The sequence below is a fragment of the Macrobrachium nipponense genome, chromosome 43 (assembly GCF_015104395.2).
Source record: "Macrobrachium nipponense isolate FS-2020 chromosome 43, ASM1510439v2, whole genome shotgun sequence".
In the NCBI taxonomy this organism is placed as follows: Eukaryota; Metazoa; Arthropoda; class Malacostraca; order Decapoda; family Palaemonidae; genus Macrobrachium; species Macrobrachium nipponense.
In genome coordinates this window covers 26,423,696-26,446,459 of record NC_061104.1, presented here as the reverse complement: position 1 = coordinate 26,446,459, position 22,764 = coordinate 26,423,696, and the positions used below count along the sequence as shown (strand labels likewise).

The window sequence follows — 22,764 nt, the reverse complement described above, 5'->3', positions numbered from 1 at the left end:
CTGTCAGACTCTCTCTCTCTCTCTCTCTCTCTCTCTCTCTCTCTCTCTCTCTCTCTCTCTCGTACACACAAACGACAATAGAACAATGCTTCCTCTCTCCCTGCACTATTAAGATTGATAAAAATATGAATTCTCTCTCTCTCTCTCTCTCTCTCTCTCTCTCTCTCTCTCTCTCTCTCTCTCTCTCTCTCTCACCACTCACCACGACGTCCGTTTTTGGTACATGATATATCACCAAGGAAACGCTGGCTGTAATTTGATTTAATTGTGCATCTAATATCAGAAAAATGTGACTTATATTCATCTCCTCATTGGTAGCTATTTTGGGTCAACCGGAAATGAGTGTATTTGTGCACCTTCCCGGGAAAGGAGATCAGAATATGGTGGGGGCCTCTTCTGTGTTTTTGTTTTTCATAATGCGTTGGTGCTTTTGTCATTCCTATTCCATTAATGTTTTTTTTTGACATCAAATTGAGTTCGTGTTTTTGTAATTCAAATTGCGTCAGCTTTTTGCTGTTCGTAATACGTCATTGTTGTTGTTCATAATACTGTAGCTTTTCTCTTGTTTTGTCGCTTACGTTACGTCCCTCATGCTGTTCGTGGTATTTGGTCGTTTGCTATTCATTTTGCGTCATGGTTTTTGTTCACATTTTGCTTGTGTCTTCGCCACTTGCATCGCGCCAGTTGTCCTTGTCACTAAAAGTGCGTTTTTTTTTTTTTCCAGCGGTGTTGAATTATTTTTTCAAGTTGTTCTTTCAAGATCAATAGCCGTGGTTTTTATATTTTTTCTGTAAAAGATAAATATTGAGATGGCTATTTGCTTGTCCGTCAGCACTTCTCTGTCAGTCCTCTGATTTAAAAAAATTGTGGGTAGAGGGCTGCAAATTGGTGTGTTGATCATCCACCCTCCAATCATGAAACATACCAAATTTCAACTTTCTAGCCTTATTAGTTTTTATTCTATTTCGGGTTGAAGTTAAACATGAGCGTGGTGTCGTCACCGTTATTAGTTTGGATGGTAGGTGTCTAACAACAACACAGGCCACCACTGGACCTTGGCTGAATGTTTCTTGGGCCGCGGCTGAGAGTTTCATTCAACATAATTCGCTGTACAGAAAACTCGTTGTCATTGATTGGCTCATAGTGTGGAGACATGTTTGTGCTTTTCATATTCAGTATTAGTTGATTGGCAATTGTGAAATTCGCTGGTTTGCAATTGCAAATAATATTTGCGGTTACAAATGTTAAAGGTCAACTGAGCCGTTTTCGGGAAATAATTTATAAAAGGAAAATATTAAATGAAGGGTTTATTTTTTTCCAAGTGTTGTATGGAATTATTTTATTAAAAGTTAGCAAGAAAAAGAAGAAAAATGCCTCACCTTGGAGACGATGAGTTACGTTGAAAAGGGACCCTCCTTCCTTCCCGAGTACACAAACAGGTAAAGAGCAAAGCCATGACCCGCATCCCATTTGGTGAGACACAAAAGCACCTGAGGTCATCATCTCTCAAGACACCTTTCCGTACCCTGGATTAGCTTCTTTTCATCCTCCCTCCTATCTCCCTTCTTTATCTTGTCATCTCCCTCCTCCCCGTCTCCTACCTCCGTTGCCTTCTTGTTTTTCCTCGCCTTTGACGCCTTCTATCTTTTGGGGTTTTCTTTTTCCTTACCCTTTTCTTCCTCTTTGCCTTCCTTCTTCTTTTTTTTCACTTTTTTGCCATCTCTCGTTTCCTCCTCCTCGTATTCCAAGCATTTTCTTAACGGTTTTTTTTTTCACCTTCCTCTAGTCTATACCATCAATTTTTTTTAACCCCTCATATTCCTCTCTCCCATTCTTCATGGGTCTGAGATATTCAACTAGAAAATTAATATCAAGCTGAGAGAGAGAGAGAGAGAGAGAGAGAGAGAGAGAGAGAGAGAGAGAATAAACGTGGTGTGGGTAGGGATAGAGGTTGGGGGGGGGGGGGTGGGGGGGGGGGGGGGGGGGGGGGGGGGGGTGGGGGGGGTGGGTGGGGGGGGGGGGGGGTGGGGGGGGGGGGGGGGGGGGGGGGGTGGGGGGGGGGGGGGGGGGGTGGGAGGGGGGGGGGGGGGGGGGGGGGGGGGGGGGGGGGGGGGGGGGGGGGGGGGGGGGGGGGTGGGGGGGGGGGGGGGGGGGGGGGGGGGGGGGGGGAGGGGGGGGGGGGGGGGGGGGCGGGGGGGGGGGGGGGGGGGGGGGGGGGTGGAGGGGGGGGGGGGGGTGGGGGGGGGGGGGGGGGGGGGGGGGGGGGGGGGGGGGGGGGGGGGGGGGTGGGGGGGGGGGTGGGGGGGGGGGGGGGGCAGGAGGGAATACGAGAGCGGTGGGCACCTCACCTGATTAAGAATAATGGCTTGGTAAAGCGAACAGGCTAAGTGAGGTTATTTTCCCCAGGTCCTCGGCGGGGATGGCGAAGACAATCCATTTTCTGCGGGTAATGTGAGGTTATCATAGAAAATCAACCCCAGGTGGGGCCTTTAATAACCATACTGAGGCGAAGTTTGCTGCGGGAGGTGGGGGAGTTTGCGGGGGGGAGGGGGGAGGGGGTGGGGGGGGTGGGAAGTGTGGAGCGCGGATTAGCTTTGAACGCTGGAGTGGGCCAATCTCGGCAATCTTGTTTTGTTTTTTGTGTTTGGTTTCTTTGCTGAAAGAGGGGGAAAGGAATGAGAAAGGGAACGACTAAACCCCTCGATTACCTTATAGTATCAAATTTTCAATGCACCAATATGAGGCCATTAAAATTAAAATGATTAATAATTGCAGTTAGAGCGCCTTCAGTGGCCGTTGGTTGGTTTTGGTGTTTGGCTTCTCACCTCGGTGGTCGCGGGTTCGATCTTCTTGGCCATTCCGATTGAGGAGTGAGAGATGTGTAGTTTCTGGTGATAGAAGTTCACTCTATCGACGCGGTTCGGAAAGTCGCCCGTAAAGCCGTTGGTCCCGGTTGCTTGAATAACCAACTGAGGTTCCATGGAACGTAAAAGCAACCATACAAGACCAAACAAAAACAATAACTTGTAGTTTAGCAACTGATATTTGTTTTATTTTTGTCTGCGGTTCCAAATAAATCTCCGCCTGTTTTGGAACGGTAAGGATATAAGAATAATAAAATAGACAATAATAATAATACAATAATTAACTAATAATAATAAAATAAATAATAAGCAATTCGATTTTCCGAGCTTTTACTTAATACAAACTCAACAATGACACCTATAGAATTGATACCTGTGTAGTATGTAAGTGTGATCCTAGAAACTGCGCACATGAGTAAGAAAAGTGGCAGGACCTCCTAATGGAGGCAGGATGCAAACCCGGAAACCCTACCACTATAAATACCACCCAGTTCAATTGGAAGGACTGTGATAGACCAAAAAAAAAAAAAAAAAAAACAAAAAAAAAAAAAAAAAAAAAAAAAAAAAAATAATAATAATAATAATGATGATGATGAATGAGGAGAAAAATGTTCCTGTTCACAAAATATTTTAGGAATTGAACTTTTTTTTATTTTTTTTATTTTTATCTGTGGAAACCCTCCGCCCCGTTTTTTAGATTCATCTTTAAATTTATGTAATATAAAGTTGACTTGTTCTTGGACTTCTGGGATGCAGTAATCCTATTACCAACCAAAGGTTTGCGATTAAATTTGAGAAGGGGGGCCGAGTGTTTTTCCCTTTCCGAAACGTTCTGTTTGGATATGAAAGTTCATTATTCATTTTGAAAAGGAACAACGAAACCAAGGAGTTTCTTTCTTTTGTATTATGGTAAGATTTTGTCAGAAACTTAGCCAGTGTTATCTTCACATTTCCTTTTTCGTCCGGCTCTTTGATTTTGATGGTTAATTCAGAATTCAGATCCGGTTACGGTTTGCCTCAAATTCGCGGGGAACTAGTGGTTGTTCAGTGGTTAGGAGGTAGGGGACCATAATTGGTTTGTAAAGGCCAAAATAGGATGGAAGGGTAAGGTTAGTGTGGGTATGTGTGTGTTTTTTTTTTTTTTTTTTTTGCTTTCTCAATAAGAAGAAAAGAAGAAGAATATGCGGATTATGCTAGTGGCAAATTGTACCCGATAATTCATAGGAACACTAGGCACGATCCCAAAGATCCTTGCAAAAGGGAATTCAGAAAACTAGAGGTTGAAGTAGCCCCAATGGACTCATGCAGAAAGAGTGTTGTGATCCTAGAAACGGCGCACATAGTAATGAAAAGTGATGGACTACCTAAGGAGGCAAGGATGCAACACGGAACCCCGCACTATAAATACCACCCCCAGTCGAACTTGGAGGGACTGTAATAGACCCCCCAAAAAAACAAAAAAAAAATTAGTTAGATTAGTTTATTATTATTATTATTATTTATTAATTATTATTATTATTATTGGTGTTGGATAATGAATATTAATATGTCTGCATGAATTATTATGAAGCGTATGTTCATAGTTTATTTGTACTTTTATTTTGCGAGATTTAAAATCCAGGAAAAAAAAAAAAAAAAAAACTTGAAAATTTGAACGCTTCTCTACCCTGACGGTTTTGCGTCCGTATTTATGACAAAGGAAAACCCCGAAATACTTTCAGGAGAAAAACATGAAGGTATTTGAGGAATCCGTTCTTGCGTGTGGGATAATGAAAAAATGAACTCAATTACTTGGATGGATTCTATAGGAGGGCATTCGTTTCCCAGGTTTCTCTGAAATGTTATTGCCGTGGGCGGATTTTTTTAGATTTCAGGACTAATCAGTAATTAAGCGTTTCAGATCCAAATTTGAAGAGAGAGAGAGAGAGAGAGAGAGAGAGAGGTAGAGGAATGAGACGAGAAGAGAGATGAAGGAAGAGGAGAGACTGCTGTTGAAATTTCACGACTATGCCATAGTAGACAGGACAGAATTAGGGTTTTAAATTCTTGATGAAACTTTATTTGGAAAGGTGGATTCATAGTAAGGTAAGATGACCTTTGGGAAGAACTTGGACATAGCGTTGGATGCTTTCCCTTTCCTCCTTCCTTCCCCCCAATTCCATCCCCCCTCTCTCCATCCCCATCCCCTCTCAATCCTCCTCCTCCGTCCTGCCTCCTTCCCTCTCTTTTTATTTCCGGGTTAGGTTGGTTTTGATTTTTTTTCCTTTTAGGTTTATTTTCCTTCCTGTTAGACCTTGGGTCCTCATCCTGACCTCCCTCCCCTCCTCCTCCTCCTCCTCCTCCTCCTCCTCCTCCACCCCCTCTATATATACTATGTGCACACATTCATATATTAGCGACTATTTGAAGACAAGTTTCCAGTACAGGATAATGCTTTGATTTATTTCTACATTTCATTTAATTGTCTGATGATTATTTCATAAACTTCTACCTACTATGGAGTCGTATATGGTGTGCAATAAAACAATTATGTTATTTGTTCAGTGAAGCATGAATGGAATAGAAGACCAATAATGATATCTTAAATATAAATTCCTCTCTCTCTCTCTCTTCCTCTCTCGCTCTCTCTCTCTCTCTCTCCTCTCTCTCTCTTCTCTCCTCTCTCTCCTCTCTCTTCTGGGCCAGGCAATGATTCAAGTCAAGTAAGCTTTTTTCATTTATTGACAAGTGAAGCCTATTGGGATGTTATAACAGGTATGTCTTTTCCAAAATTAACTTGCGTTTTAGTGCAAGCGCTGGGTTTTACACTCACACGCAAACAAGCATGTAAAGATATATGTTTATGCATTTGCACTAGTGGTCGTGATTGTCGCATTGCCAGTGGGAGGAACCTGATTCTTGTCAAGGGAGCCACCGCCTGTAGGAGGAAGTAGATGTATGCTGAACGTACGTACATCTCTATTTATTTGTTTTGTCAAGTGCATGAATATACACACACCAGTGAATGAAATTAATGTTTAATGGCCAAAAGCGTACTAGGCGTTATGAGAGAGAGAGAGAGAGAGAGAGAGAGAGAGAGAGAGAAGGCCGAGTAAATAGGTGTATGGACACGTGCCTGTGGGCACGCACTTGAGCTTTACGTCTGAAAGGCTGTTTTGAAAAATTGATCTCGTGACATGTTTGGTCTTCGTGTACTGAGCCAGACTCCGTGGATTAATTACAAGAAATCGTAATTCTGTCCTTCTTACGTTTCGTAACGGTTGTTTTTTTTGGGGTTTTTTGGAAAACCCTCTCATCTCTCTCTCGTCTCTCTCTCTCGTCTCACTCTCTCCTCTTCTCTCTCGTTCTCTGTAAGTGTTTATGGCTTTTTCAGGGGCTTCTTTTGTCAAATAATGCTTTCGTTTTGAAAAGTAAGAGCATATTTTGTTATTTCATAACAGACATATACACATTTGTATATATATACATACACACATATACATTATTTACTTTGATTTTTGCTCTGTACGTGTGTGCAAACATCATCGGCTCAACTCATGTGCTTCACTAGTTCCGCTAATTTTCGCATGGAATTTGTTGCTACATATATTGTGATGAACTTTCTTAAGCAACTAATTAACCTGCGGTTTTATCGTTGCAGGTAAGGCAGATTGGCGGAACAGATCGCTTCCTTATGGCCATTAACGTAAGTTCATCCAAGAAACGTCCTAAGTGGTCGGCTACTAGTTTTTTTCCTTCGAGAACAAGTTATCATTATTTGTTATTAGTTTACTTAGTTGTTTTTTCGTTGGCTTTCTGTGGAAAGTGTATTATGAGATATAAGGGAACATCCAGGGTCAGATGTTACTGTGACTGTAATCCTTGGTACTTTCAACTCGGGCGAAATCTGAGGTTATTTCAAAATAGATCATATATTATATTATAAGATTTATTATAGACATTATATATATAATTTATATATTAAATATATATATATATTATATATAATATCTATTATTATTAATTATAACTATAGATATTATACTTATATATATATATATAATTCATATATAATAATTTATAGTATTTAATATTATCTACATAATATATATATATATTTAAATATAATAGAGATATATTATAATTAATTATATAATATATATCTATCTATTCACACGTAATATAATGAATATACGTAGATTCTGTTCCTAGGATTCCCAACCTTTTGCAGAAGGCCCAGTTTACCTCCACCCTTCCTCGCGTTATTCTGAAATGTAATCACAATCCATCCCTTCCCATTAGTTTACCAAAAATAACCCTAGAAAAATCCAACCCGCTTACCTTAGTCATAGCGGGCAGCAATGACTTTTGTAGATTTTCGAATGTTCCATTTCGACTGAAACTTTTCAAAACATCCAAAAATTCCTTCACGTTTGTGGGTGCAATTTCTCATCAGGGAAAATGTCAAGTAAATTCATATTTTAATCGCTCTAAATTCTTCAAGCGGAGATCCCATATTCGTTGCTTGGAGGGGGTTGCAAAACGCTATTGCTTGGCTGTAATTACCTGCGAGATCAAATTTAATATGCGCTGCAGACTTGAGTAACGAGGCCTCATTAACGGACCGCCTCCGTGAACCCGCCGTCCAAGAAAGGTCGGTGGTCTTCACCTATCTTAGCAGGGAAGTATTATTTTGCGCGCGTGTGTGTGTGTTAAGCAGCCTCATGAGTTTGGGTGCACTTAGACTCTGTGTTAGCATACATACATAATGTGTTAGAGTTCATACAATACATATTATAGATATGTATATGGAATTATGATATGTATATATAATACCAGCATTAAGAAGTATATAAATACAGATACCCTTATTCCAAGATGGTCTCCATTCTCTGTCCTTGATTCTTGAGAGTAGGGCATTTTTTGTATATTTATACATGTGTGTGTGTGTGTGTGTTTGTGAAACGTGGCATTCGATTGATAAATGAAATCGTAACTGAGTTGAACGAATATTTTCGGAGTCGATGACATGTATTTTTGTTACCTTTTATATAATGTAAGTTAGTCATTCACTTTTGCAATCCTAAACAATGGAAGCTCTGGGTACTCTCCCCCCCCGCCCGGGGGTGCTGTTGGGTATCTGCCTCAGCCATCCTTCAATTTTTCTCTGTGCCTTTAAAATAACCTGCCTTACTTTTTGTAAGCAATGAAGGCGCTTTATATTTATTGTATACAATTAATATTATGCTCACGAAACGCGCAATGTGCAGTTTTGAGCTCTCAAGTGCTTGCAGTGTACCGTTTTGTTTACATTTTACGCTTTTACACGATATACCATTAATCAATAATAAGGTTCGCACTTATTGCTGCGTAAAATTATTTCTTCAAGTTTATATATATACGCTATACGCCCTATGCCATACAGGCACTTCACGTTTAATGCTCTATTTACTATGTGAGCTGTATATAGTAATCTATGGTAGATATGTGTGTATATATATATAATTATTTGTTACTAAAACTTCATGCTTTGCATTATATGAATAAAGTGGTATTATTCAATTTACACCTCCGCTTACTAATAAAAATAGTTTTTGGAGAGGAATGAGTGTTGTAAAGGGTAAACTGCATTCATTTTTCTTCCTGTCATGATATATAAAAATCTTTGCGGAGATCGGTCGTGAGATTGCCAGGTCCTCATCATCAGTATAAGGTTGATAATGTAACGGACCATCTCTTTATACATTTAACAGCATTGAGCGTAAAGCGTATACAATGAGGCCAAAACATAAGGAGATTAAAATGCTATACGTAGTGCGCAAAAGCAGTAAAAACAAAATTACTCTACGTGAACTGGAAAGGATCAATAGCATGAAGCGTTGTAAAAGTCCGGTTTGATAAAAAGGTTTTACACGGTACTGAGGGAATACTTGAAGGAACGTTAATGCAGGTACTAGACTTATAAAATATTCATCAGTATTACTTTTGAGTGTACCCAGTACCTCATCTCAATTAAGGTGAGAGCGAATGATTAATTTATACCGTAATGCATAAAATTATGGTGGCTCTCTCTCGTCACTGCTACATTCCTCGTGAAATGATGAGAAATTGAAAGGACTCTATTTATAGAAAATACTTTCTGTTCTTTGTGTGTGTTGGAGTTTCTTGCTGCTCTGAACAGTACAAATTTTTTCTTGAAAGTTTTTTCTCCTTCCTTTCTTGTCTTCTTTTTTTTTTTGGGGGGGGTGGGGGGCGGCAGCAAAGTATCGAAGTCTGGAAGAAAAGCTTTCGAATTCCCGCTCGGTACTTTTAAGGCTTCTCCTGCAACTGCAAAGTTGTGGAATGAATATTGAAAGGAGGAAAGAGGAGGAGGAGGAGGAGGAAAAGTTGAGGAGAGGGAGGAGGAAAAAGAAAAGTTAAGGAGGAGAAAGCGACAGATTACGAGACGGAAAATGTAGAAAGGAAGTTGAAGAAAATGAGAATAAAAAGCATGTGAAGGAGAAAATAGGAGAAAGAGAAGAAATAAAAGGAGGAAAGAAATAAGTCGGGAGAAGAAAAGGAGGTAGAAGTTGGTTGAAGATTAACGGGAAGAGGAAGAAGAAAATAAAATGACGCGTGTTGGAAGAGAAAAGAAGTAAAGACAAGGAGAATAGAGGTAGGAACAATAAAGAAGAAGAAGGGGGTAGGAGTTGGTTGAATATTAACGGGAAGAGGAAGAAGAAAATGAGCGTGTGAAAGAGAAGAAGAAGATGGAGAAGAGAGGAGGAACAAGAAAGAAGAAGGGGGGAGGAGCAGAATGAGAATGACTGTGAGGGAAATAGGAGTGAAGGATGTGAAGAACGAAGAAGGAATGAGGTGACGAAATGAAAAGTGTACAAAGTAGGAGAGGTTGCAAGAAAGGAAGAGAGAAAAAGATGATAGTGAGGGAAAGAAAGTTTGAAAAAGGAAAGATATCAAAGAAATATCGTCAATAGGGAGATAAAAGTTCACAAGAGGATGTGGCACAAAAAAAGAGGAAAATAATGAAGCAACTAAAAAGATGAAATAAAACAAATAGATAAGAATTAGAATGAGGAAGTAGATGGATATGCAAAAAACTAAAGAATTGAATAAAAGAGAAAGAAAAAATTAAACAATGGTATGAAGAAAAAACGAAGTAAGACCTTATTGAAGAAGTGTTATGCAAAGGAGAGTGAAAGTCTTACTACATCCAGCGACCAGCTGTAGCAGTGAGAAACTTTCCAAACTGTCTCTGTGTCACCTTTATAACCTCCCCCACTCCCCCCCCCCCCCCCCCCCCCCCCCTTCCCCTTCTCCCCTCACCCCCCTTCTCCCTCAATCCCCCCTTCTCCCTTCTACCTCTCCGTCCTCCAATTCTTCTATCTCGACCTGATTTGTTAAGGACGTGACCTTGTGCAGAAATAAAAAAAAAGGAAATAGAGACACGAAGGGCGAATATTTATGTTCGAACTTTTTTATTTTAAGGAAAACATTTACATAAACATAGACATAGACTTAAGAAGAAGGAAAATGAGGCAAGGAGAGAGAGAGAAAGAGAGAGAGAGAGAGAGAGAGAGAGAGAGAGAGAGAGAGAGAAGGAGTCCAAGGATAAAGGGCAAAGGAGGTATATATACGTAGGAGGGGCCTTGGATAGTCTGGTAGGTAGTTGAGGGACTGTGGTGGATTAATCATCATAAGCCTCCACATTAACTTGATTATATTCGATTACCGCTAATGGTATTTCACTATACAGATCTACCGCCCAGTTTACTTGGTCTTCATTCGTTTCATGTTGCAGAACTCCGGGGTTTTATACCCCTAGGTTGTACCCCTAAGTTGTACCCCTGGGGCTCTGAGGGTTTGACGATGCTGCTGAGTTTGAGAGAGGTAATGTTTTATAGTTTTTTGGTTGTAATGGACGTAAATGATGTGGTTAATGTTTTGTTATGCTGTATTTCACACAAACACACACAATATATATATATATATATATATATATATATATATATATATATATATATATATATATATACGTATATACACACACACACACACACATATATATATATGTGTGTGTGTGTGTGTGTGTTTCTGCTACTACCTAGCTTTGACGAAGACAGTATAATGTTTTGAATGATTAAGACTGTATCCTGAATACTCAACAACCCCTAGTAGAGTGTAACCCCCCTTCCCCCTCTCCCCCATACAAGACTACACACACACAGAAAACGCACGCACACACACACCACACACAAAACGATCACGGGATGAGAAAATGGTCTCCGACGTTGTTTTGCGGATCAGTTTTTCTTGTGGACATAATGTATAGCGGCCATTGGGTAAATTGCTTGTGCTCTTATTTCCATAACTTTCCCTCCCTCCTCCTCCTCCTCCCCTCCTCCTCCATCCTTTACCTAACCATGTTCGTCCTGTCCCTCTCTTTCTGAGGCCCTTCACTCGAACATAACTTTTTTTTTAACCCTTCCTCGCCTTCTACCATTTCCTTACAGAATTCTTTTCCCTTTAGTTCTCTTCTTTATTATTTCACGTTTTTTCACGTGTTCTCTCACATTCTCGTCTTTTCATCCTCCTTCACCGTATTTTCTTCATATCTTCTTATCTTTCTTCCTTTACCCCCCATCTCTCTTTCGTTCCCCTTCCTCGCCCCCTTCCCTCATCTCTTCCTCCTCCTCCTCACTAATTTCTCCTCTCTCTTCATTTATTTAATTACGTGCCTTTGGTTTACCTTTTCATCGTTCATTCTCGTACCTCGTTTTCTTTCCTAAAGTCTTCCAGACGTCCCTCAGATTTCGTTCTTCCCTCGGGATGTCAGTCCATGGGAAGCTGTGATCTACATGTTGTCTCCGTCTCTCCTTCTTCTTCTTACTTCTCTATTCTTCTTCGTCTTCATCTTCTGAGCCTGAATGAGATTCGGCCTTCATGGATGAGGGGAAGGAGGAAAGGGGTGGGGAGAGAGGGTTAGAGGGAAGGTCACCGGACCTCTTCTTTTCGCTTCTTAGAGGTCCTTCAAGCGGAAGATATTGGTGTATTCATCGAAGAGTAAGTTTATCTGATAAGAAATTCCTTCAGGGTCTGTTGTTGAAGAATTTGTGTTGTGTGTGTGTATATATATATATATATATATATTTATATATATATATATATATATATATATATATATATATATATATATATATATACACACATAAGCTGTGTGAAGAGAGAGAGAGAGAGAGAGAGAGAGAGAGAGAGAGAGAGAGAGAGAAGAGAGAGAGAGACATATATTTTCTGAATGTTTGCTGGTTTTGTTTGTTCGAGTGTGAATATATTTAACATCATAAACACAGGCAGAGACAGAGAGGAACAAATATACTGTCTTGAAATTTTTACCGTTGTATATTTTCCATTTCAGACGTGAATTTTTAAAGTTTATGTTGGTGTGTTAGTAAAATAAAGCGACCATGTCATGAAAATTATATGTATATATAGTTATATAATGTGTCTGTGTATATATAGATATATTTATATATATATATATATATATATATATATATATATATATATATATATATATATATATATATATATTTAGATATATATCTTTAGATATATAGACAAAATGTATTTACATATCGTGTTTCGATAACTTTCTCTCTCTCTTACAAGAACTTCTGTTCTTGTCGAATTGCCTAATTAGTTATGAAACCTCATGTTCTAATTTTTTTCCCATGATATTCCTTGCGGTTCTGGATGACTATATCCTCATGTCTTGTGCATTAAATCGTTTGTGCTGCCGATTTTATTGCTTCTGTGAAATCGTTTGTCCAGGAGGTGCAGCGTGAATTATAAGCTGCGTTTAGACGCTTGAGGAAGCACCAAGGCACTTAACTTGAGATTTATCCGCTGGTGGAAATTCGTCCTCTCCGATTAACGGGTTGCATTTTGTCTTGCAAGTTCTGTAATCAGGAGGATGAAATGAAGCCACGCCCCCTGGATTTAGGGCCTCGCTCGTGTTCTCGGACAGGCATTTTTCCATAGAAGGCGCCCTGGCAGTCGCGACGCCAGATAACCCAAAATGATTTCCTCAATCACTATTTGGCATCTCGGCTATGTAAGGGGCGGGGCTTGTGTTAGTCCGGGAAATAAAAAGATGAAATTGCTTGAGACTCATTTTAAGTGTCTTGTATTGCGTTCGTGGTTAGCAAAAATTCCGATATTAAAAAGAAATCTTGGGAGTGTAATAAAAAAGATTTTAGAAGTCCATTTTTATTGGGTTTGACTTCTGTTCTTAAAGAGAGTTCAAATTCTTCATTTATTTAAAATGAAATTGCGAACGCAGGGGAAATGTGTAGGAGAGGTTTATGAAGTGAGTTAAGTTTTCATCTATAAAAGCAGCACATTTAAGTGAAATATTGTGGAATATTTGCCGTTAACAAGATTGTTTGGTTGATCAGTAGAATCTCCAATCCAGATGAAATCATTGTAGCCTATTTATATAAGGATTTGGTTTAAGCGCAAACTGCAAAGGAAACTTGGGCAATAGACTGTAACAGTAAAATTCTTTGTTGTTTGCATCTGTTACGAAGGGGAAGTCGTTTTTACAAATGGAAGATATTAGCCATTCTCTTCAGGAAGAGAGGTGATTCTTATATCCGTAATTTAAGCTCATCTGTGAAGTTGTTTCACCCAAGGGAGAACTTTGATTTAAGTCATGATTTCATAAATTAGCGTTTAAAGCGACATAGTGTCAGTTCCAGAAGTTTTATTAATGAAACGTCCCCATGCTTTAGTTATCTCTCTGTTTTTCTTAAATGAAGAAAAAATAAATTATCAAGATGGCAACAATTGGCAACCTCTGTCTTAAGGAATACTGCCCTTCCCCTTAACATAATGTTAACCTTAAGTGTGATGTATTGAAAGGAGGAGTCTCTTCATGACCACGTGTTTTGCAACATGTTTCAAAGGATGGAAGACAAATGAAGTCAGTTTCCTTGTTGAAATGTTGCATGAATTCCTGCGCTTCTAGAAAGTCAGCTTGCTCGTTTGCACGTGCACTGCTGGATGTGATTCCGTGTCTTTGGGCCCATTTGATGTATATCTTGCCGAGCCTTAGTCGTTAGAAGGCCCCGAATGACACTGTTTTTTGGCAAGCGCTCCTCCCTCGCTTTACGACTTCGCAATGTTGGGCGCCGAATTACTTCTTCTTGCTGTCGAGTTCCAGGATTGCGGGTCCCTCTATTTGACTTTTTTCCCGTTATATCTTTTCACTCTTTTGATTATATACATAACATACATACACATATATATATAATATATATATATATATATATATAGAGTCATAGTCCACATTCGCCGTGATTCATATACATACATCGAGGTACAAATGTCTTTTAATATTCAATTCACTCTACCTCGTGATTAATATATTTTCATATATTTTAACATATATGAAAATATATTAATTCGAGGGTAGTAAATGAAATAGATACTGAAGGACATTTGTAGCTCGATGTATATATATATATATATATATATATATATATATATATATATATATATATATATATATATATATATATATATATATATAGTCTGTTTTCTTTAGAAGGGGTAGCTCAAGTAGGATACAGGCGTTTGGTTTCTCAAAAACTATTTGGGGATGGATTTGCGATCTATATCAACTTTTATTTCTTGATTTAAATGTTATTTTTTTAGCCATGTATTTATTTCGCCTTGTGCCCCTTTCTGCTTTAGAAGGATTGAATCAAAAGAGTAGTGGCTTTCTCAAGGTAGGCTGTTGGGCTACCCATTTTTTTTAGCATGGCTTAGCGATCTTTCGTATGTACCCAGCCTGCGATGGTAGGTACCCCTTAATAACCGTGTGAATTGGTATGTGGAAAGCTGTAACTCTCGGCCATATTTCGCCATTCAGAGTGGAAGGGAAGGTACCGGAAAGCTTTGTATCCTTCAAATCTTATTGAGCTGCTGGTTGCGACCCTCCAGACTCCTCGAAGTGTCAGGTACGTGATTCACTTCTTAGTTCAACCGAGTTTGCTGTTAGTTCTCTAGGAAACAGCCACAAGGGTTTCCTTTCCCAAGAATGTTGTCGGGACTTCCTGGTAAGACGAAGTAAGGCCGATAACCACTCTACTACTATACTACACACACACACACACACACACACACACACACACAAATATATTCTTCATAATGCGAAGATGAGATATTTCTATAATATAGTCCAAAGGAGAAAAGAGAATAAAAGGCTCAAGTAGCTCGATACTATCGCCTTCCACCAGGCCTCTTCAAGAGGTGGAAGGCGAAATTATCGAACTACTTATTCTCTTTTCTCCTGTGGACTATATTCACACACACACACACACCTCTATATATAATGTGTTTATATCTATATGAATAAAACGATTACACACACACACATACACAAATAGACGCAGTGACTACAGACACGAGCTGAACCAGAAAATAGCGAAGTCATTTTTTTTTTTATATATTCTGATAAGGCGACTAGAATGCATCGACGTGCTTCGCCTTTTATAACTGATGAATCTTTTCCATCATTTTGCGCGTGTGGTTTTTTAATGAGTATCGCCGTGCTTTTGGTGAATATTTTATAGGCGACGAAATATTCAAAAGAATATTTGTACGCGTAGGCAGATCACAGTTATGAACGCGAAGGGGTGGCGGGGGCGGGGGGGCGTTGTGGGGACTGGATTTCTTTTTATTAGAAGGCCACTGCGTATTTATTGGTGCTCTGTCGTTTCAGAGAAGAAATATGTTTCAGTATGCGCACACCCTCATGTTTTCTTTCTTGTGTGGTTGTGTATGCGCGCGTAACTACATGAATCAGTCTGTTTGTGCTGTATCCATGTAATTGATCGGTGGTATATGAAAGTTGAAGTTATTAATCCTTAATTTTAGGTGGTCATTTTTGACGTGTGAAAGTTACGTGTATAATTGCGTGATTTGGAAACCACCTTTCCTCTCTCTCTCATACGTATTAATATTATATTATATTATATTATATTATATTATATTATATTATAACAAGAGATTCTGATGTTAATAACAGGCCAGGTGGAATCATCCGGCACCAGCCTTTTAAAATATGTCAGCAGTTTTTAATTCGGGGCAGAGACCGAAATATGGAGAGGAGAGGCACAGAAATAATGGATGTGGTTGATATACCGTTACATTTTATATAATTATAATTTATATGATTATATATATATATATATATATATATATATATATATATATATATATATATATATATATATATATATTGTTGTATGTATATGTATTTATGTATTTTCTGGATGAGATATTCTTTATTCCTTCTGAGTAGGAATCATATATCAAACTTCTCTCTCTCTCTCTCTCTCTCTCTCTCTCTCTCTCTCTCTCTCTCTCTCTCTCTCTTCCTTCCCGTGGGTTGCCACCTTCTTGACTTCCGTGTGGGCGAGTGTGTCTTTTTGGATCCTCCAGTTTCCAGGTCAGTGTGACTTAAAATATAACATAAGTCATCTGTTTCTTCCCACGAGCACAACCTTATTCTTGTTCCAGGATCTGACCGGTATTTCCATTTTTTTTTCTCGGAACGTTTCCACGGTCGGTTTTATTTTCCTCCCGCTGATTCTCTGGCTTTATGGGCCATGCCCTGGAACGGAAAGGCTTTGGCGAGAACAGTGAAGTCTGGTTACGTTAAGAATCTTTTTTGTTCTGATCATTGCTCAAAATGGAACTGCTTTGTTTCCTTTTAGGATTAAACGCTAAAATTGGCGTCATGTCTTCTTCATGTCTGGCCCCCTCAGCCCTTGTGGGTCATTTTTTTTTTTTTTCTGTTTCTTCCGTAGGGTTTGTGCACGTGTAGCCTATATTATTGCATGTAAATTCTACACACTTACATATATATTTTATACATATATATGTGTGTGTGTGTATGTGTATAATTGTGTTTGCGATGGAGTGTACGTGTATGTTAAAACGCAAAATGTGCTATGGATTCATATTTTTGTGTGTATCTCTGAAAGTCTCCGGGTAATGGACTCCATGTTGTGACACCCTTTGTCTATCCGGGGCCGCCGCAAATTCCCGAGATGTATAGTAGGTTAGGAAATTGGACGATGGTAATTAGGGTTTGGGAAACAATGGATTTATTTTCAAGAAGATTCAATGGTTAGTTTTTAAGATATGGCGTCCCGTTTTTTCAGGGAAGGTCCGTTACTCGGTTACAGTTGGGGAATATGCTCCCGGGCTTTCGTTTCTCACCTCAAAGCCCTTTTTAGTTGATGTAGAGATAATCGTCATGCAGTAAATCGCCATTTTTTGGGACATCGCTGGTGGATTTCATATCCCAAGTTTTCGGGAGGAAATCATTCTCTCAAGATATTTGACCTCGAACTCATCTCATAAATTTTAGTTGGATGATAAAGAAGATTTTTTGCAGAAGTTGAGAGAGAGAGAGAGAGAGAGAGAGAGAGAGAGAGAGAGAGAGAGAGAGAGAGAGAGAGAGAGAGAGAGATTAATATCTGTTTAATATGATGTATCAAAGTAAAATGACGATAAAAATGTCAGAAATGGAGAAGCGTGTTTTTCTCATGGTTTCAGGGCTGTTAACTCAGAGGCGCTTGACTTTATTCAATATTTCTGAAAACATTTATATATTTTACCTTATCTCGACTGGAACTTGACTGTCGCTTCGTATTTGCCTTAACTTCCGATGATCATGATAATGATTTATCTAGAAACATTTGCATCGGTCCCTTTTGCAGGCGTGGACTCTAGTGTATTCCTAGATTGATAAAGGTTCGAGTTATTACAACCAGCACTTCGAAACTCATAAGCACATATTGATCTACTACGCAGTGACGGCTATTACTTATTGACATTTAGAAGTAATGGTTATCTATTATGCAACGATGACTGTTACTTGTTATTCATTAAGAAGTAATGGCAATCCATTTTGCCTTTTTGGTTAATGTTCATTCAGCCTTATATTTATATTTGTTAGAACCAGTGCGATGAATAAAGTAGCTAAGATTTCCAGTTTTAATCCTTAAGATGTAATGTAATCTCTTTATGATTATTGAGAGGTAATGGCATTCTTCTTCTCAGGGGGATAGTGCCGTTAGTGCACCTCATGCTGTACACTGTAGGCATTACCAAAGGTTCTTTGCTGCATTCCTTCGGCCCCTAGCTGCAGCCCCTTTGATCCATTTTACTATACCTCCGTTCGTATTCTCTCTTCCATCTTATTTTCCGCCCTCTCCTAAGAATTGATTCATAGTTACACCTTTCATACCTTTTTACTGTCAATTTCCGTTTCAGCGCTGAATGGCCTCATAGGTCCCAGTTCTTGGCCTTTGGCCCTAATTCCATATTCTATCATAAGGGCAGTCTTTCAAGAAACAGCTGACTTTTATAGTCCATTAGTGTCTGTAATGATGACAACTATTAAGAGCCGGTGTTGGTATCTGTCTGCTAGAAGTATGAGTAGTTGTCCTGGAGTAGTATGTGACAAATGCCAATCGAGTTACAAGTCAATATAAGACCAGTGTTAATGTATGGAGCGGAAACATGGGCTCTTAGAAGAAAAGAGGAAGTAAAGCTTGAGAGAACAGAGATGAGAATGCTGAGGTGGATTGTGGGAATACCGCTGCTTGAGAGATTGGAAAATGACGAAATAAGAAGAAGGGCAGGCTTAGTAAAGATGACAGAGGTGATAAGAGAATCACCATTGAGATGGTATGGGCATATGGGCATGTGTTGAGGATGGATGACGAGGATGGAGTGAAAAGGGCTTGGGAAGAACCTGTTAGAGGAAGAAGATCGAGAGGGAGACTGAGAATTAGATGGCGAGATAAGGTGAAGGAAGATCTGGAAAGACGAGGTTTGGTGGAGGATGATGCCTTTATACGAGGCAGAGGAGGAGAAGGCGCATCAGGCAACCGACTTCTTAATGTAGGGATAACGGTGGGAAAGAAGAAGAGGTTATGAGTAGTTATCCAGCACTGATTTTCCCCTGTTATCCGTCCGTTAGAGGTCTGGGTCATAGATTATGTAAAGGTGTATGGTGGTCATTATATGCTTGTGGTATTAGAAATCTATTATCGGACTAAGGTAGGAAGTTATTACCCGATTCGTGTCTCTGTCATTGAATGTCGCAGCTGTTACAGCAAACCCTCAACCTCAGATCTACTTTATATTGAGGAGTCCCTCCCTCCATACTCACCCCTCTGTCCCTCCTCCTCCTCCTCTTCCTCTCCCCCATCCTTCTTACTCCCTCCCTCCCTACTCAATCCCACTGTCCCTCCTTTTCCTTCTCCCTCCTTACTCCCTCCCTCTGTCCCTCAATCTCCTCCTCCTTTCCTACCTCTGTTCTTCAATCTCCTCCTTCCTTCCTCCCTCTGTCCCTCTTCTTCCTTCTTCCTCCTTCGGTACCTCCTTCATTCACTCCCTCTTCCTTTCTCCTCATCCTTCGGTACCTCCTTCACTCACTCCCCCTTCCTTTCTCCTCCTCCTCCTCCTCCGCCAGATGTCAGATCGAGTGGAAGTCGAGCGTCTCAAACTGGATTAGCAGCTTCGACACCTAATTAATTATCAGAATGTCAATTCCTCCTAAACCTTCATCACGCAGGCCGATTCATATGCTCTCTCTCTCCTCTCTCTCCCCATCTTCTCTCTCCTCTCTCCTCTTCTCCCTCTCTCGACGTTTTTAATTTCTTGATAATGGTCTCTGTCAGTGAAAGGTTTTTTGGGTGCTCAATGTGCTATCCGTATCACGTTGGATGTTTTTTTTTATAAATACAAAATTTGATAGATTTATTATTATTTTGATCGTGATGCTTCTACTGCTACTACTACTACCTACTATTACTACTACCACGTCGGTCATTTGTGTTAATAATAATAATAATAATAATAATAATATTTTATTGAATATAATGCCATTATATTCAATGAAAACATGTTTAAAAGTAGGTCGCTTTCCAGCATATACATTATTATTATTATTATTATTTATTATTATTATTATTATTATTATTATTATTATTATTATTATTATTATTATTATTATTATTATTATTATTAAGGACCTGAAAGTGATGATGATTTAGATTCTAATTGATGACGTCGATCATTAACAGTATCATCCCGTACGTAAATCATTCTAAAAATCGTAATCAAGAGATAATGATGCGTATCGTTGATGATATGAACTCAAGTCAATACGAACACTTAACATCCAAACTCCTCGTTGGTGGTTCAGTTGAGTATTATATTCGTTGTTTGTCGTACTGATTGCGGCTGCAGATGTATGGGTCTTCGTTTTTACCATCAGATAACCAATTCGCACGCTCAGTCTGCGATAATACCTGTTTTCGTTGGCACCAAGGTGACACTTTGGCTTGTTATCTACGCGTCGCCTACTCCGAGGTACTATAGTAGATTCACGTCAACCGAGCATTTGATGTCTAGGCCAGTCCCTTTCGACGCTCCTGGTTAGCTGTTGATAAGCCAATCACAGGGCTGGAAACTCAAAGTCTCTCGAGAGAGTTCACCTAAGCAGGGTTAATGTTCCACCTCTCCAGAGGGATACTTATGAAAGACGTTATCCCTCAGGTTAGGTGGAACGCAGATCTTACCCATGTGAACTCTCTCGAGAGAAACTTGAGAGTTTCCAACCCTGTCATTGGCTTATCACCAGCCAATCAGGAGCGTCGTAAGGGACTGGCCTAGACATCAAATGCACGGTTGTTGTGAATCTACTATAGTAATAAACAAAGATGAAGCTCCTTCGGACGCCGTGTTTAGTACTAGCCACTCGGGATCTAAGGATTATATACACCCATTTCTATATTGTGTGGCTAACAATTTATATTATAAGAAACGATATCTGCGTACGGCCGTCTACTTTACATTTACACCACACGGTGTTTAGTACCAGTAAGTGACGCGTACACACGAGTAAGCCAAAGTAGTACCGGCACCAGTTACCGATCACATCAAACGTCCAACTGCCAAGGTCTGTTGTAAGTTACAGCGACGATATATTTTTTCTTCTTTCATGGTCAGTGTGTTCAATCCCCTCCCCTCCCCCCACCACACCACCTCCCTCTGTATCGGGCTTATGTACTATCATCGCAGTGTTACCAAGATCCTTTTAAAGAAGAGAGTCCGACACAGACATTCTACCTGTCCAGATTAGGCGCAGCCGCTGTGAATATATAAATTAATATTAGTAATCATAACAAAAAAATTTGTTATGATGTATACTGCATTTTACGGTAGTTGTTTAAGAAATAACTAATAAGTTTTTAGGGTCGTGTTTTTCATGGTTTTGGGTCCTTTTTTTTAACTTTTAGTTCCTTTCGCGAAATTGTACGCGAATAACATAACCAGAATGAATATATATATATATATATATATATATATATATATATATAGATATATAGATATATATATATATATATATATATAGATATATCACGTGTGTGTGTAGGATGTATATGTATACTTTATTCTCTTGTGCATGTATCTCATTATATCGTAGTAACGCCGAAATACACACACACACACATATACACACACAAACAATCACTGAAGAATGCAGAAGATCTGCCCAAGTAATGTGCGAAGAGGATTCGTTTCGGGAGGAAATGTGTCCAGTGTATCTGAAACCTTGACTTTTCTCGTTCCAGGTTGGTGATGCCTCCGCCCTCACTTCAGGAGTCCCCTGGTCCTGGTCTGTGAGTGTCATATACTACGTACACCCTTTTATCCTTTTATTTGATTTAATCTGGACCCCCTTTTTTTTTATTATATTTCTATTTCAGTGTCATAAGATCTCCCTTTGTTGCAAAAGTTCATTTTTTTATATATGTGCACATATTTTTAATGATTATGCCTGTATATATATATATATATATATATTATATATATATATATATATAATATAATATATATATATATATATAATATATATATATTATGAATAATTATCATCACCGTGATTCATATAAATTATTCGAGCCACAAGTGTCCTTTAATATTTAATTCGCTCTACCTCGTAATTCATATATTTTCATATATGTAAACCGGAGCGGAATTTTTTAGTTGATGATAATTTCGTCCTCTCGTGGGTTCGAACCACCGCCCGGCGGATAGAGAAGAAATCATCGATACCGTCACTGAAGTCCTGATTTCTTCTCTGTCTGCTGGGCGGTGGTTCGAACCCACGAGAGGACGAAATTATTATCAACTAAATAATTCCCTTTCGGTTTACTTACATGAAAATATATGAATTCCGAGGTAGAGTGAATTAGATATTAAAGGACATTTGTAGCTTGAATAATATATATATATATATATATATATATATATATATATATATATATATATATATATATATAGATATAGATATATATCTCTGTGTGTGTATTAATTATTTATTTGTTTTTTAGTTTTATATTTATTTGTTTAAGCCTTCATCACGAGTAAGAAGCAGCTCAATTACTTGTATGATCATATATTTTATATTTGGTTAGAATTTTTTTCATGCCATTTCATAAGTTATGATTTATTTGCATATTTCGACCGGATGCCATTATGATTGGTCATCATTGACCTGTGTTTATTGGAGTCTGTCAAGTATTTCCATGCTATGTTTTATGGAAAGATTTTATTGGAATTATTATTATTATTATTAGTATTATTATTATTATTATTATTATTATTATTATTATTATTATTATTATTATTATGATTATTATTATTATATATAGTCAAAATTTTCCTCAGTTTGTATATATTAGTAGCAAAAATGTAGTATCGAAAGTATAACATCATTTTTAATGGTGAATTCAAGTTCCGTATGTGCAGTATCTCTTTTCAGCAGCAG

The 22,764-nt window shown here is 38.8% G+C and overlaps 1 protein-coding gene across 1 annotated transcript in view; it reads left to right on the top strand.

The window, feature by feature from the left end:
• LOC135213599 (cytoplasmic polyadenylation element-binding protein 2-like) overlaps positions 1-22,764 on the top strand; it is a 133,892-nt gene that overhangs the window by 31,956 nt on the left and 79,172 nt on the right. The window contains exons 2-3 of the mRNA XM_064247612.1: positions 6,505-6,549; positions 21,566-21,613. Coding sequence (XP_064103682.1) covers positions 6,505-6,549; positions 21,566-21,613 — 93 coding nt within the window. The remainder of the gene's footprint in view (positions 1-6,504; positions 6,550-21,565; positions 21,614-22,764) is intronic.